Source organism: Garra rufa, chromosome 16, assembly GCF_049309525.1.
Source record: "Garra rufa chromosome 16, GarRuf1.0, whole genome shotgun sequence".
NCBI lineage: Eukaryota > Metazoa > Chordata > Actinopteri > Cypriniformes > Cyprinidae > Garra > Garra rufa.
This window is the reverse complement of record NC_133376.1, coordinates 1,580,770-1,599,017: the sequence shown is the minus strand read 5'-3', so window position 1 is coordinate 1,599,017 and position 18,248 is coordinate 1,580,770. Positions and strand designations below refer to the sequence as shown.

At 38.8% G+C, this 18,248-nt stretch overlaps 1 protein-coding gene across 1 annotated transcript in view; it reads left to right on the top strand.

The window, feature by feature from the left end:
• Positions 1-17,401, top strand: part of LOC141288711 (lactosylceramide alpha-2,3-sialyltransferase-like) — a 32,303-nt gene extending 14,902 nt beyond the window's left edge. Inside the window, exons 3-6 of the mRNA XM_073820878.1 lie at positions 2,500-2,837; positions 2,921-3,107; positions 3,193-3,351; positions 16,521-17,401. Of these exons, the coding sequence (XP_073676979.1) occupies positions 2,500-2,837; positions 2,921-3,107; positions 3,193-3,351; positions 16,521-16,772 (936 nt within the window). The 3' untranslated portion in view covers positions 16,773-17,401. The remainder of the gene's footprint in view (positions 1-2,499; positions 2,838-2,920; positions 3,108-3,192; positions 3,352-16,520) is intronic.
• The last annotated feature ends 847 nt before the right edge of the window (positions 17,402-18,248 follow it).

Genomic DNA, 18,248 nt, shown 5'->3' with positions numbered 1-18,248 from the left:
CGAATTCCTGAAAAAACGGAACGGAACTGGCTAAAGGAGAACTGACGATATCAAACACGAGAGAAGTTAAAAGCGTGAATGGAGTGCGAGTAGAAAGTTAACTGGCTAATGGAATGCTAACGTGCTGCACTCGTGATTATAGAATAAGGCAAACGATCAAATTAGTCAGATTAGTTTGATGGATAAGCCAGGAATCAAGTTAAGCTATATCTATCAATTTAAAACGGCAGAATTAACAATAAGATAGGGAATCAAAAAAAAAAAATCGAAGCTGCAGGGAGCAACAAACACAGATCACTCTGCAGCAAGGCAAGGCAAACAGGAAGCAGGGAAAACAGCGAAACAGCGACACCCACAGTCTGTCTAAACATATAATGAGCCTCCAACTCACACACTGGCGAGTAAAACCTAAAAAAATATTAGCTAATGGCTAATGTTAGGCATCATTAAGTCACACAGAAATAAAGATTTAGTTACATATGCAAGTTATTTAGGGTGTGTTCACACTTGTAGTACTTGTAGTTTGATCCGGACTAAAAAATAAAATGATACTTTTGGTCCTGGTCTGCTTAGCTTTCACACTGGCATTTTTGGCACACTGGCACAAATACCAAACATAAAGGCATAGTGAAACATTCATAACTTAATTAGTCCAGTTAAATGACCTATATTTCATGACTGAAGTCACCGAACACTCCAAACAAAAGAAAAAGGTGCGTTCGACTTAAAGCGCCATGACATCAAAGTACCCATGCTTTAAATCAACTACACCTAATTCTGTCTGCTTGACTAAGCGCACTCATTGTTGGGTGTATATGATTTTATTTTAACCACCTGCAAACTCACAAAAAGCTTATAAAAGGCACTTTATCTCCTTGCTGCTTCCACTTGCCCTCTGCTCGTTTTGTTTTTGATACACGCTTGTTCCCTTCGTGAAATCATGTCGCATAGCGTTGCATCTTATCATTGCTTCCTGTTTTTGGTTAGTTTAGAAGTATTTGGTCTGTGTTGCGTTCATATTTAATTTGAACCAGACCAGGGTTCATTTGAAAGCGGACCGAAACCCATATTTTTAGAGATCTGGGCCTGCTTGTTTGGTGCACACCAGGGTTCAGAAGGCAGTGTTCACACCTACTCAAATGAACCGCACTAATAGAGCAATCGCACCACAGTCTGTTTTAATTTAAACAGACATGACAAGTGTGAACACACCCTTACTTGCATTGTAGAGTTTTGCTGAAACATATTTATAACTCTTGGTGAACATTGCCATTTTAGTTTAATATACTTGCTATATATTAAAAATTTAAATTTGAATGCTAATCTGAAAGTACTGGAAGCAAAAATCACTTCTACTTTTGTTCCTTTGAGTTTAAATATCTGCCAGAAAGTGCTGAAATACTTTTAACATCTAATACTATAGTGCTGGGAACCCACCGCACATTTGGATGTCTAAATATCTAATGCGAGAGCTCATCAGATAAGAGAGATGTGCAAATGTGCAGAGCCACTGCTCTGGAGGAAGTACAGATGGGTCAATATTATTTGTGAACTTTCAAAGTGCACATTGTTTCAAAGCAGCTTTACAGAACCTCTCACTGTTAAAGTTTACCAAGCCTTAAAATGTCTAGATGAATGTTGGTCATGGAAAATGTCTGCATGTGATGGTTGGAATGAAAACGTATTCCTCATTTGTAAGTTGCTTTACATAAAGCTGTCTGCTTGATGAACAAATGTAAATGTAAATTCAGTTGCTGCTGCAGATAGAAAAGCAGAAGTGCCCTGATACAACCTGTTGCTGTGAAACTTTTTGTTTCTGACACCCGCAATGGAATAGAGATTGCAAGCACTCTACATGAAAGAAAGGAAGGAAGATAGAAGGAAGTAAAAGAAACATTGATTAGTAGAGGTGTGTCTGCATAGGTGTGAAAACAAATCGTCACCTTAGAATTATAAGGTTCTATGCATTCTGAGAACTTTCAAGATATTGTTTTTACGTTCCATAGACTTCTGTAGATAGAACTATTTTTGTTTTCTAAAAAAGGCCCCAAATGTACATAGCTTACAAAAGAAACATCAAAAAATGTAAATAAGTTGTCACAGAATAAAAAAATTTGAATAACTCAATTTTGACAAAAATGTCAGCTAGAACCTTATAATTCTAATGTGACGAAATGCTATGCTTCCTCATATCAGCGAACGCAGTTCTTATGAGCTCCGTTCTTGCACAGCACTGCATTCTATTATTTACACGCCTGTGCTGTGGCTCCCTAGAACAACAAGACTTATAAACATGTTTAGGGAGCATATTTAGGGAGAATATCAAAGGGGTCTAGGACCGAGCCTTGTGGCACAACATACTTTACTACTTTTGGGTTCAGATATTTTAGGAAAGGACAGATTAGTGCCTGTCCACAATCGAGATAAATTGCACAATATAAATGTTTTCAGTTGGCCTGTTGTGAACGTTTGCATTAAGCAGTGCATTTTGACTTGCAGCGTGTCCAGTCCTATGTCCGAGAGATACTCGCCCGAGAATGCAGACCTTCTTTTGCCCGACAGAGAATGGAAGCTGAACGTTACAGCTCCACACCAGTACTAGAGCCCTTTTTGGACAAGAACACTCATTTGAATGAACAAATATTCCAATATCCCCCACCGTTTGGTTTCCTGAACATGAAGAGCAAGCTTCAGGAGGTCCTGGACCTCCTACCGGCCTCCTCTGAGGAGAGACGTGGAGGGACGGACTGTCGTCGATGTCTAGTGATTGGAAATGGAGGGATACTGAAAGGATTGGGTCTCGGGTCTCTTTTCAACCAGTTTAGTACCATCATCAGGTGGGAATGTTCTCCGCTTAATTTGTATTGTTTTAGCTAAAGGTGCGTGTGTGTATGTGTTCATGACTCTTGTTTGTGGTCAGACTGAACAGTGGTCCCGTGCGAGGTTTCAGCGCAGACGTGGGGAACCGCACCTCCATCAGGATGAGTTATCCGGAGGGCTCCCCAAAGGTCTGGGATGATACAGATTCAGATCTCAGATTCGTGGCTGTGATCTACAAGTCTGTCGACTTCCAATGGCTCCGTGCCATGATTACCAAGACGTCCGTTGTAAGTGTTTGTTCATGAATCAGAGCGATGATCGTCTTGATCAGTGCGGTACACCTGGACATCACGTTTACCTGTCACTCTTCAGGCGCTGTGGGACTGGCTGTCTTTCTGGCAGAGCGTGCCGGCGAGTGTCCCGCTCAAGGCCTCCCAGTTCCGTCTGCTGAACCCAGAGATTATTAGAGAGACGGCCTTCGACCTGCTTCACTATCCCAGTGTTAGGGAACACCTCTTGGACTGGGACCAGGTGAGCTGCTGTTTTTGCTGTTGATTTAACACATTCTTTTGGTGTGATTGTGTAAAAATATCATGATGATTAATGCATTAATGCTGCATCCAATCCAGACCTGTCTGTCGTTTCACACTGATGCAGTGTTTGAACATGATTATTGAGATATAAAACCTGAAATTCTAGACATGAGCGCAACAAAAACACCCCCTTATATGTATTTAACATAATGCCGTTTAATAATATCACTCAAGCGAGAGTGCTGTTTTTACCAAAAATCTGCACCATTACAAATGTGATGTGATTTTAGATGACAGTTGAATAAACAGTTTTGTAGTATCTTTACATTTTAGATGCAGTGTTGTCTGTTTTGCTTAGTTTCACTACTGAATATAGTTCCAATCAAAGCCACAGCAAAACTGCTGAGCATCTCTGATCAACATTTCTAAATGAATCCATGGCTGAACAGGTTGATTCAGTGACAGGCTTTTTTTTTTTTAATCTAGGAAGTAGGGCTGCCCGATTTGAAGAAAAAAATCCAATTGCGATTTTTCTGATGAAAATTGCGATTTAAAATGCGATTTACTACTATTTCATAAAAGAGCTGCTGGTTTGTTATGGTGGTTTTAACAGCACCAAAGAAAGATGAAACATAATCATAAAGTATGCAACCCTGTGTTTGTTTAAAACCTCTTAAACATTGTTGACATTTTTTAAATAAAGTTGTCAGTTGACAAATTAAGAAAATAACTACAGTATCTTAAAATTAAATTAACAATTTTATATAAAATCTTAAACTTATAGGAATCCAAACACACTGTAAACAGTTTTACATCAGTAAAACACTGACGATAGCCTACATTAAGAGACACTTTGTTGGGAAGTTGTGCCGCTGCTCCCGCTCATCTTTTCCAAATGGCCTTAACGTTATTTGCTCGTTCAGTCAGTACATGCAGTAGAGACCTGCACTCCTACGGGAGTACAGCGGGACCCAATGCAACAGAATGCGACGCGGGACAAAACTTGATGGGCGAGTGTGGGATGCGGGAAAATAAAATGGTTTGTGGGACTCCCGCAAAATAGAAATCTCTAAACATAATATATCTAAAAAACAAAACGTTGTTATTCATCTATTGCACAAAAGCAGCAAAAACAACTAGTATACAACTTACAACTATGATTAGTAAGCATAAGGATAGGCAGTTTCGATTCAAAACCTGTTTGCAGCATGAGCAACGCATTGGCCAATCAGAGGTGTTTAAGTTAGAATCCACTCACTGCTCAAAAATTCTTGCACAGTGCTGAATATTGTGTTCTCACGAATTAAAACACACAAAGTGTAGACTGTCACACCCCTGGACTATTTAGTTTGGTTTCTCCCATCTTCCCCGCTGCTCTGTGTGTTTTGGTTCCTGCTTAATTTCCCACACCTTTTTCCCAATTTTTCACCTTTTTGCAATTAAACTGGTCTCAATTTCCCAATCATTGTGTCTTTATAAGTTTGTCTTTGCTTTGTTGCTTGTCAGTCTTTAATGTTACTTCCTCGTGCTCCTGTGTTTCCCGTTGTTCTCCTGGATTTTTATTAAACTGTTCGTTATTCTACGTCGTTGTTCGTCTGTTCCTGTCTGATTCGTGACAGAAAGACCGACCGATACAGTTTTTTTTGCGTTACACCCCGTTTTTATTTCTCGTTTCGCTTTCTCCAGTCTTTTTGTTTCCGTTGTGTTTTTCCCCATGGATCACCTACTCAGTCTGGAATTTATCCTTCTTAGGCTGAAGCAGGGGGAATTACCGCTCAAGGGCTACACATTGATGTTTCAGCTCGTAGCTCATACCACCAGCTATCCGGACAACACGCTCTGTGCGTTCTATGACGCAAGCATCAACGCGTCATGCAGAGCGCCGTCATCCGAGGACGGCCCTCGAGCGGATTTCGCCGCGTTTGTCCGGAGCGAGCCCGGAGCGACAGCAGTATGGAGCGCCGATGGGCTCATAACTTCCGACCAGGTGCGAGAGCCGGCTATTACTTCTGCAACGGTGAAGTGCTGCGTGGAGCAAGAAGGGGCGGTAGAGAGCCCTGCCCACTGCACCACCACTGGGGGTGAGCTTGAGCAAAACTTTGGGGAATTAATAGACTGCTTCATGGTAATACCTGTCTGCCTGGATTTCCCACCCACCCTCCCTCTTCTGTCAATGCCTGAATCTCCGCTGGTTCCGTCCAGCCTTCCAGAATCCCCGCTGTCTTCTGTCTGTCCCCTTGCTCACCCTCAGCCCACCATCTGTGCGGTGGGTTCGCCGCAGGTCAGCCAGCTTTCATCGCCGTCTCGGCTGGAGGATCCCTCATCTCCATCTCCAGCCTCAGAGTCCTGGACTCCGCCTCGGCCCTCAGACCCTGCGGCTCTACCCCGTCTCTCAGCTCCCTCGTCTCCACCGTCGCCTGTCGGTCCACCAGCTCCATCGGGCTCCATCGTCCCTCAGGCTCCGCCCTGGTCAGTCGTCGCCCCACCTTCACCTATGGATTCTACTCCCCTGGCTGCGCCTCGTCGCTCCATCCGTCGGGCTCTGTGTACCTCCTCCCTCCCGCGGGCACAGCCTCGGCCCTCTGTCGCACCGGCTCCGCCGCGGACCTCCGGATCTCTGTCTTCGCCTTGGTCGCCAGAGCCTTGACCATCGGCTTTCCGTCTCCACCTCGGGCTCTACCACCTCCTGCTCCGCCTCCGTCGGTCGGCCCCATGGAGTCGTCAGCCTCCCCTCCACCATGGCTCCTCCCTCCATCGGCTCCACTGTGGCATTCCATCATGGCTGCGTTCTGGGTCCCACCTGGCTCCTCCTGCATCAGCCCCCTCCTGTCACCTCCTTGGCTCCTCCCTCCATCATCACCTCCATGGACTGTTCTGTCACACCCCTGGACACTGTATTTTGCCCTCCTCCCAGGAGTCTGTCCTCCACCAAAACCCCCTCCTAGAACTTTGGACAGTTTTTTCTGAGTGTCGGCGCGAGGACGCGCCTTCCGGTAGGGGGATGTAATGTCACACCCCTGGACTATTTAGTTTGGTTTCTCCCATCTCCCCCGCTGCTCTGTGTGTTTTGGTTCCAGCTTAATTTCCCAGACCTGTGTATCCCAATCATTGTGTCTATATAAGTTTGTGTCTTTGCTTTGTTGCTTGTCGGTCTTTAATGTTACTTCCCCGTGCTCCTGTGTTTCCCAGTGTTCTCCTGGATTTTTATTAAACTGTTCGTTATTCTACGTCGTTGTTCCGTCGCTGTGTCTGTTCCTGTCTGATTCGTGACATAGACATTGTGAAAGATTCATTGTATTAGATGCATAATATTCATTGTGTTAGAGCTTTATGAGATTGCATATGAACTAAGATGTCAGCTTTAAAGGAGCTTTGTCTGTTTGCATTCTGCTGTGGATGCACACAGTAGCTCATGCTTGCTTTTCTGTTAAGAATAATAGTGGTTTGTGAATGTTGATGCTTAGCCTATATAACAAATATTTTATCAGGAGCGTCTATGCTGGGGTTTTGTGAAACTTACGAGATGTTACAGAACTGTTTCATGTAAATTCAATTGATGTACTGAAAAAAAATCTATATAGGTTAGATTTCAGGTATATCTGTCTAAAACTATGAGTTTAGACTAGGGTTGGGCATCTAAGGTATAATGCCGATCTGATACGCATCTCGATACAAAGTATCTGATCCAATATATTAACGATACATTTGTGACATATTGGTCTGACCAAAAAAAGACCTTGCTGCCATCTACTGATGATTTTAGTATTACATGTAAAATATAATTTCTTTTTTCCTTTTCTTTTTAGGGGCCAAGCACCAAAGGTGCAACAGCACTTGTATTCGTTAGATTTGTTCTTATTATTATTCTTCCTTTTTCAGTTTCTTCAGCTCTTGAATCTGTGTCAGCACATAGAACCTCTTGCAGGAAATTTATGAAATTTGGCACAATGATAGAGGACAGCAGCGCTAACACTTGTCTAAAGTTTCACTAATGTTTATGCTAATAACTTCTGAATGTAAGGTCTAATGTAAGGTCAAATAATTTTTTTTCTCTGAATCGAATCTATTGAACATCAACAATTAAAAACTTGTAAGGTTTTTTTGCTATATTTTTTCTAGATTACTTTTTCAAACCTGTCCTAGACTACTTGTCTGATTTTCACCAAAATTGTCTCAGATCATCTTCAGACCCTGCTGTCAAAAATTGATGTAAGGCTATGTTTCCGCAACAGTTTATTGTATTGACACCAAACATGACCTGAGGCTATCTGCGGTGTTTCGGCGCAGTGCCACTTAGTGGTCAGGAGACATGAAAAATGGCTCTTTTTGCTAATAACTTCTGAATGATTTAGCCGAAAATCACAAAACTGTTCAGTCATTCATTTTGGGTGTCATTTTTACGAATGCATTGCTGTGTCTTAACAAAACTCACTATGTGTCTTCGGCATATGCTACTCGAATAGTTTTGTGGCAGCACCACCTTCTAGTCCAAAGTTATAAATACATTTGCATGACTTTTGAATGTATTAGCCTGTTAAACTGGTCTTAAAGGAGAAGTCCGGTGTGATATTGACCTAAAGTGTATTGAATCATGATACCGAGTGTGAACATACCTTGCATATTTCATCTCGGTTTGTGTCCAGCTGTCCGAAATCTGGGGTCAGTTAGCCGATGCTCACAGCAGGCTGTCTATGAGAGTGAACAGGGCATCGGAAAAGCCATGTAAATAAATCACTGTTTTACGCCATTTACGAGGCACAAAGTAGCTCCACGCTTCATCGGTAGACTTCCTAGGGCCCTGACATTTAAAACGAGACATTGAGAACTCAGAAAAAGCACCGGTAGTTTATTTACAAGTAGATTTATACAGACATCTTCCACCAGGAACAGACCGGTCGCCGCCATCTTAAATTTAGTCACGATAAGTCGAGTGTCGAGCACGAAGGAAACTACAACCTGATAAGTTGATAACCTGATAAATTCCTTGGTGCTCGACACTCGACTTATCGTGACTACATTTAAGATGGCGGCGACCGGTCTGTTCCTGGTGGAAGATGTCTGTATAAATCTTCTTGTAAATAAACTACCGGTGCTTTTTCTGAGTTCTCAGTGTCTCGTTTTAAATGTCAGGGCCCTTGGAAGTCTACCGATGAAGTGTGGAGCTACTTTGTGCCTCGTAAATGGCGTAAAACAGTGATTTATTTACATGGCTATTCCGATGCCCTGTTGACTCTCATTGACAACCTGTTGTGAGCATCGGCTAACTGACCCCAGATTTCGGACAGCTGGACACAAACCGAGATGAAATATGCAAGGTACGTTCACACTCGGTATCATGATTCAATACACTTTAGGTCAATATCACACCGGACTTCTCCTTTCATATGCACTGCCAGTCAAATGTTTGGACACACTTCCACTCTCTTTGATTTGGAAGTGTGTCCTAACTTTTGACTGGTAGTGTATTCTTTGGGTCATGCTTTTGCCATAGTCAACAGGACTTCCTCTCTGTCCTTTTGGTTTTGTTGAAAACCTACTTTTTCAAAGTCCTTCTAGACCGTTGGTCCAGTTTTCATCAGATTAGGCTCAGATCATCTTAAGACCATGCTGGCAAAATGTTAAGGATTTTGTGACTGTAGACATCAATGAATGTGCTTGAATTGTGCCAAACTGCGTCTGAGGCTGCATCTCTGCAAAGCTTTGACATACAGTATTTACACCAAACTGTGTGTGCGCCATTGTGACCTCACACTGACCAAAATTCAAAAATGCTAATAATTTTTGATTGAGACCAGTTTAATTGCAATAGGCTAATGCAAAGTAATCCTTAGGTCATGCCAAAAACGAGATACAAATGTTGACATAGTTGGTCGAACGTCCTGTCCGCCATTTTGATTTGTTGAAACCTACTTTTTCAAACTCATCCTAGAACGTTCTTTTTATCAAAATGGAGTCCAATCTTCTGACTGTGCTGATAAAAAGTTATGGATTTCATTTTGATAGACAAAACCATATTTGTATAGAGCCGCAGCAAATGACTACGGTGACCGCTAGAGGACATGATGGGTTCACTTATAAACTTGTGGGAACGTGATTATTATGTCGTGGCCATGAGTTTAATGCGTAAATAAACCTGCGTGACCATAATAACCTGGGATTAGTAGAGATGGGTTTATTAATATTTTATTTTGAATTAAGAAATGATATTACTTATTATAGAAATGTATACAATATTAACTACAGTAACAACAGGGGATGCTGTCTATGCTCAAAAGAAGTTTATCATAAATAAATATCAAAATAGTACAAATAAAATAGGCCTACAAGAAACACTTTTATGCAGTTATGAGTCCATTAACTGATCCTCTTTTTTTCTGTAATATTTGCATTATTATTATTAAGTTGGCTTGGGAAAGCCAACTTACTGAAATCCTATTTAAACTTCTTCTTCTTCTTCTTCTTCTTCTTCTTCTTCTTCTTCTTCTTCTTCTTCTTCTTCTTCTTCTTATTTTTCTGAGCGGAAAATATTTAGACACCTACTCCTCCTAGACCGTTCAAGCTACATACTCCAAACTCGGGTCAGATCTTCATACTGGTCTGACTTAGATTGCTATATCTTTTCAGACTGGTTTGAGTTACGGTTTTCTTAAAAATTAATATTAAAAATCATAAAAAGGTCCCATAGACTTTCATTGACCAAAAGTCCATGTCTGTTTGAACTGTGTTTAATGTAAACTGCTAGAAGCCATTGATACTCAATTAAGATTTAAGCTATCTATGTTCTTTCTAACTAGTCTATCTATCTATCTATCTATCTATCTATCTATCTATCTATCTATCTATCTATCTATCTATCTATCTATCTTCAAACCTTATCTATCTATCTTCAAACCTTATCTATCTATCTATCTATCTATCTATCTATCTATCTATCTATCTATCTATCTATCTATCTATCTATCTATCTATCTATCTATCTATCTATCATCTTCAAACCTTATCTATCTATCTATCTATCTATCTATCTATCTATCTATCTATCTATCTATCTATCTATCTATCTATCTATCTATCTATCTATCTTCAAACCTTATCTATCTATCTATCTATCTATCTATCTATCTATCTATCTTCAAACCTTATCTATCTATCTATCTATCTATCTATCTATCTATCTATCTATCTATCTATCTATCTATCTATCTATCTATCTTCAAACCTTATCTATCTATCTATCTATCTATCTATCTATCTATCTATCTATCTATCTATCTATCTATCTTCAAACCTTATCTATCTATCTATCTATCTATCTATCTATCTATCTATCTATCTATCTATCTATCTATCTATCTATCTATCTATCTATCTATCTATCTTCAAACCTTATCTATCTATCTTCAAACCTTATCTATCTATCTATCTATCTTCAAACCTTATCTATCTATCTATCTATCTATCTATCTATCTATCTATCTATCTATCTATCTATCTATCTATCTATCTTCAAACATTATCTATCTATCTATCTATCTATCTATCTATCTATCTATCTATCTATCTATCTATCTATCTATCTATCTATCCAACTATCTATCTATCTATCTATCTATCTATCTATCTATCTATCTATCTATCTATCTATCTATCTATCTATCTATCTATCTATCTATCTATCATCTTCAAACCCTATCTATCTATCTATCATCTTCAAACCCTATCTATCTATCTATCTATCTATCTATCTATCTATCTATCTATCTATCTATCTAGTAATGTTAAAATCATACTAGCGACTTGCTAGTCTAGCTAAAATCATGCTAGCGACTTGCTAGTCATGCTAAAATAATGCTAAAATCATGCTAGCGACTTGCTAGTCATGCTAAAATAATGCTAAAATCATGCTAGCGACTTGCTAGTCATGTTAAAATAATGCTAAAATCATGCTAGCGACTTGCTAGTAATGCTAAAATCATGCTAGCGACTTGCTAGTCATGCTAAAATCATGCTAGCGACTTGCTAGTCATGCTAAAATAATGCTAAAATCATGCTAGCGACTTGCTAGTCATGTTAAAATCATGCTAGCGACTTGCTAGTCATGCTAAAATCATGCTAGCGACTTGCTAGTCTTGCTAAAATCATGCTAGCGACTTGGTAGTCATGCTAAAATCATGCTAGCGACTTGCTAGTCATGTTAAAATCATGCTAGCGACTTGCTAGTCATGCTAAAATAATGCTAAAATAATGCTAACGCCTTGCTAGTCGTTCTAAAATCATGCTAGCGACTTGGTGGTCATGCTAAAATCATGCTAGCGACTTGCTAGTCATGCTAAAATCATGCTAGCGACTTGCTAGTAATGCTAAAATAATGCTAGCGCCTTGCAAGTCGTTCTGAAATCATGCTAGCGACTTGCTAGTCGTGCTAAAATCGTGCTAGCGACTTGCTAGTCATGCTAAAATCATGCTAGCGACTTGCTAGTCATGCTAAAATCATGCTAGCGACTTGCTAGTCATGCTAAAATAATAATAAAATCATGCTAGCGACTTGCTAGTCATGCTAAAATAATGCTAAAATCATGCTAGCGACTTGCTAGTCATGCTAAAATAATGCTAAAATCATGCTAGCGACTTGCTAGTCATGCTAAAATCATGCTAGCGACTTGCTAGTCATGCTAAAATCATGCTAGCGACTTGCTAGTCATGCTAAAATCATGCTAGTGACTTGCTAGTCATGCTAAAATAATGCTAAAATCATGCTAGCGACTTGCTAGTCGTGCTAAAATCATGCTAGCGACTTGCTAGTCATGTTAAAATCATGCTAGCGACTTGCTAGTCATGCTAAAATCATGCTAGCGACTTGCTAGTCTTGCTAAAATCATGCTAGCGACTTGGTAGTCATGTTAAAATCATGCTAGCGACTTGCTAGTCATGCTAAAATCATGCTAGCGACTTGCTAGTCATGCTAAAATAATGCTAAAATAATGCTAACGCCTTGCTAGTCGATCTGAAATCATGCTAGCGACTTGCTAGTCGTGCTAAAATCATGCTAGCGACTTGCGAGTCTAGCTAAAATCATGCTAGCGACTTGGTAGTCATGCTAAAATCATGCTAGCGACTTGGTGGTCATGCTAAAATCATGCTAGCGACTTGCTAGTCATGCTAAAATCATGCTAGCGACTTGCTAGTCATGCTAAAATAATGCTAGCGCCTTGCAAGTCGTTCTGAAATCATGCTAGCGACTTGCTAGTCGTGCTAAAATCATGCTAGCGACTTGCTAGTCATGCTAAAATCATGCTAGCGACTTGCTAGTCATGCTAAAATAATGCTAGCGACTTGCTAGTCATGCTAAAATAATACTAAAATCATGCTAGTGACTTGCTAGTCATGCTAAAATCATGCTAGCGACTTGCTAGTCATGCTAAAATCATGCTAGCAACTTGCTAGTCGTGCTAAAATCATGCTAGCGACTTGCTAGTCGTGCTAAAATCATGCTAGCGACTTGCTAGTCATGTTAAAATAATGCTAAAATCATGCTAGCGACTTGCTAGTCATGATAAAATAATGATAAAATCATGCTAGCGACTTGCTAGTCGTGCTAAAATCATGCTAGCGACTTGCTAGTCATGCTAAAATCAGGCTAGCGACTTGCTAGTCATGTTAAAAATCATGCTAACGACTTGCTAGTCTTGCTAAAATCATGCTAGCGACTTGCTAGTCATGCTAAAATCATGCTAGCGACTTGCTAGTCATGCTAAAATCATGCTAGCCACTTGCTAGTCATGCTAAAATAATGCAAGCGACTTGCTAGTCATGCTAAAATAATGCTAAAATCATGCTAGCGACTTGCTAGTCATGTTAAAATAATGCTAGCGACTTGCTAGTCGTGTGCTAAAATCATGCTAGCGACTTGCTAGTCATGCTAAACTCATGCTAACGACTTGCTAGTCATGTTAAAATCATGCTAGCGACTTGTTAGTCAAGGTAAAATCATGTTAGCGACTTGCTAGTCATGCTAAAAATCATGTTAGCGACTTGCTAGTCTTGCTTAAATAATGCTAGCGACTTGCTAGTCTTGCTAAAATCATGCTAGCGACTTGCTAGTCATGCTAAAATCATGCTAGCGACTTGCTAGTCATGCTAAAATCATGCTAAAATTATGCTAACGACTTGCTAGTCTTGTTAAAATCATGCTAGCGACTTGCTATTCATGCTAAAATCATGCTAGCGACTTGCTAGTCATGCTAAAATAATGCTAAAATCATGCTAGTGACTTGCTAGTCATGCTAAAATCATGCTAGCGACTTGCTAGTCATGCTAGAATCATGCTAGCGACTTGCTAGTCATGCTAGAATCATGCTAGCGACTTGCTAGTCATGCTAGAATCATGCTAGCGACTTGCTAGTCATGCTAAAATAATGCTAAAATCATGCTAGCGACTTGCTAGTCATGATAAAATCATGCTAGCGACTTGCTAGTCTTGCTAAAATCATGCTAACGACTTGCTAGTCGTGCTAAAATCATGCTAGCGACTTGCTATTCGTGCTAAAATCATGCTAGCGACTTGCTAGTCATGCTTCAAATCATGTTAGCGACTTGCTAGTCTTGCTTAAATAATGCTAGCAACCGCATAGCAACACCTTAGCAACCACCCTGGGTACCTTAGCAACCGCATAGCAACACCTTAGCATCTATTCACATTCAAACTATTTATATCTTTTAACTATTTATATCTATAAATCTATCTATTTTCAAACTATTTATATCTATCTAGCCTATCTATCTTCAAACTTTATTAATCAAACTAAAACTATTTCAAACTGAAAACCTTTAAACTTTCTTTAAACTAAAAGCTTTTAAAACTACTTAAAACTTACTGGCTAGGCTTTCTCAAGCCAACTTAAAGTTTGCTAACAAACTTTTTATCTAGTTATTATTATTATCCTATTACAATTGGTTATATTTTTATTAGTGGTGGGCCGTTATCGGCGTTAACGTGCTGCGTTAACGTGAGACTCTTATCGTGCGATAAAAAAAATATCGCCGTTAATCTATTCTCAAATTTGGGTTGGGAGCTGGTTCTAAACTACGCAAGATATGATGACTTTCACCTTGATAGTTTAACGTGGATGTATACCAAAGACTATAGAATATGGTCGCGCGTTTACGTCTCCTCCGCCAAAACACACACGGGATCGCGTCGTCCTCCATTCATAAAAACGGAATCTACTATAGCGCGAAATGCCACGTAAATTCGCCGTTTTTTGGATTCATAAATCAAATTTTGGTCTGTCACTTAATTCAAATCGCGATATGGACTAGTGTATGTGAAAACTGAAATGCAAAAAGACCGTTTTAATATGAATCCGATATGTTCCGTTTGCCTCTGTAGGTATGAATGAATGGTGGAGACGCGCTTTTACTACACGCATACTGAAACACACGTGACGCTCCCGGTAATTTTTGGCATTTGCATCTCACATGAACAGATAAACTCAATCTCCCAAACTGCTGTGAGTGTCACTTATACCGTTTCATTTGAGAAAACTAGCATCATATCATACTGTATACACAGAAACTTCACGGCAACCTGTCAAAATAAAAGTACGGTGTAACATGTAGCTTTATGATCCATTCTCAAAGACTTAATTTTAGTCATTATTTGGGTAGCAGCAGAATTCAAATTAGCCATTTTAATCTAGATTAATCTAGATTAAAAAAAATAATCTATGCCCACCCCTAATTTTTATATTTGTTTACATTAGTTTTTCCCTTAATTTCGTTCTCTTTACTTAACGTTTTGAATGTAAATGATACTGTAAATGCTGGACATGCCGGTGAAGTTTTGATTATGCTATATGACTGTGATTTTTACTGGAATGCAGTTTAAAGGTTGAGTTTAACATATATTTGACTTTATTTTGTCTAATAGACTAGCCTATATAAAAACTGTAGTATTTAATTGACGAGTGAATCATTCTGGTAGTTTCATTTGTAAATCATTTATCGCCACACACAGGTATAAATGCAATCGTAAAATCAAAATGTTATTGACATAATCATCAGGTGTTTACAGTATTTGCAAAGTATATGGCAGCAAATACTAGCATAAACAGAATGTAGGGTTGTCATGATGCTATAATAATCTTGTCAACAAAACTAATCTTAGCACTGCACAGAAGCTTCATGAAGTGAGATTTAGATGTGCTATTTATTAATATAGACTATTTATAATTGCATAAATAATGTTGTGAGATTAACGTTTTAAACATAACACTGAATATAGAAATATGTTGGAAAAGAATGAAATACGATGGAAAACAAATCCCCCAACAGGTGGCAGCAGTGTTCATAAAGTAAAAAAATAAAATAAAATAAATTCCTTCAGGAGCAAATCAAACGACTTGTTTTTATTATTCGCCCAAACCAATGTGAATTCGGATTCGAACACAGAAACGAAACAAACAGCACTCTGAACTCTTGCTCGTGTCATATTGCTGAACACAAGCATTTTTGCTGGCATATCTTGAAATTTCCAAGTTAGCAGATTGTATATTAAAACATATTCATTTATAATCTAATATATATATATCAAAAAAGTTAATCAAAGTCGTCCTAAGACAAGAATGGTGTTCGTTCTTGTTTTAGGACAAATTTGATGAATAGTTTTGGTCCACTTCAAATGTTGACTACTGTATTCTAAAAGTGGGCAAATTAATAAAAATGCTTTCTTGTAAGATATTTTGATGTTGAATAAGTGATTCTTAAGCTGCTATTTTTAAATAACGTTAGACAGTCTGAATCAGACGTTCTCTTCTGATAAACTGCAGCGTGAACATTCTCATTTCAAACTGAACTGAAGCGTCATGAAACACTGAATGAAACACTGAGGCTGTAAAGGTGCTTCAACTACTGAGTTAATACTTATGCAATTTACTTATTTCAGGGTTTTATTTTTAATACATTTGTAAAATTTGCAAATCTGGTTTTTGCTTTGTCATTATTATGGTGTATGAGATGTAGATTGATGTGGGGGAAAAACTCATTTAAAGCAGTTTAACCCAATGCTGCAACAAAACAAAATGTGAAAAAAATGAAGGGGTGTGAATACTTTTGCAAGGCACTGTTTGTGTGTGTATATAAAAATGTTCAAATGTGTTTCCTCTCCAGAATGTCCCTACATTAGGAGTGTCTGCGCTCAATCTGGCCACATACCTGTGTGACGAGGTGAGTTTAGCCGGCTTTGGCTATAACCTCAGCCAGAAAGAAGCTCCTCTCCATTACTACGATAACAGACTGATGACATCCATGCTGAAGGAAGCCATGCACGACGTGCAGACCGAGACGGTCTTCCTCAAGCGTCTGGTAGCATCAGGCAGTATTACTGACCTCACCGGAGGAATCCACTGCGACTACTGCTGAAGATGACCAACAGACTCTCACAGAGAAAGATGAAGAATAACTTCAAGACGGTCATTGACATCCTGCTGAGTGTTTTACTGTTTAAAGCTGTGCTACTGATGCTCTGAAAGATGTTTTATATCAAATCAAAAGTAATTTTACTAAAATGTTTTAGATTCAACTTTTAATATTCATTTTAGTGTCTTTTGTTTTAAAAAGATATTTTGCCAAAGGAAAATATTTTATTGTAAGCTGTTCGGTGGATAATCAACGCTTGTTTGAATGTTTGTATTAATATGCAATAAAAGCAGATTCTGGTTGTCTGAACTTGCATGTTATATCTGTAATATTTAGTTTTCAGTGCAATAACTGCAGTCCTCCAACAGATGGAGCTGTTGCTGTAGAAAATACTCTGAAGCGTCTAGCAAACTTCTAGTAAAGTCAAACTTCATCTTTCCAGTAAACCATCTGTACGTGTGACACATGAGAAATTAATTTCTTATTTCCGTTTGCCGTTCTTGTCATGTAGAGACGCACACATGTTTGTACACAGCATTCAGATGATTTCTGCCTCCTGACACTAGTTTGATCTCCAGCTGAAGACTGCAGTCATCTTTAGTCTTCCTGCGAGTGGACATCTTTGAAATCGTTGTACTTTGGGGCTGACTAACATTAGCGGTCTTATTTCAAGACATGGAACAGCATTCATGTCTTAGAAGAACGCAGCAGAATGAGAACAAGAGAAAATGCAGCCAAAAACTCAGTTTATTCATGCACCTAGCAAGTTTGAGATTTTGGGCTTTTTGGTTTTTCATAGTGTTTTTTCAGACTAGTGGAAAAAAAAACATGCAAAAGACACTGTTAAGTGTTTCTTTTATAGCACTTTATCTATTTATGTCAATAGATTTCAATTACAATCCAGATTTTTACATAAGGCCGTTTTTTCTCCTACACTGAGCCATAAACCTCCACTTCAGCTGCACTTACACACACCACACTTTACAGTTTTATTCCTGAAGGTTTTTACAGAGGGATTTGTTCTGATATAATTTGCTTGATTTTATACATTTTATTCCCCCCAAAATGTAAAAAAAATAGTGTTTCCTAACTTTTTTTTCTGAATTATGGCGTGACGAAATGAGATCCCCTCTGTAAGAACATTTGACTCTAATATGTCAAAAAAATTAAACAAGAATTTTGAAACTGATTTCATCCAGTGTTTAAATTTTTGTACTAGAAATGTATGCAAATTAGCACATACTTCATTAAATAATGCCTCATTTGCATATTTAGACCTAACATTTGAGAAAACTTGTAATACAAAAAATGCAATTATCAATGTAATCAATCATCTGGGTAATTAAGGTGATAGTTATTAGTTAATTTTCACCCTATTCACCTGCTGTGTCTCGCCTTAAAGGGGTCATCGGATGCCTATTTTCCACAAGTTCATATGATTCTTTAGGGTCTTAATGAAAAGTCTCTAATATATTTAAT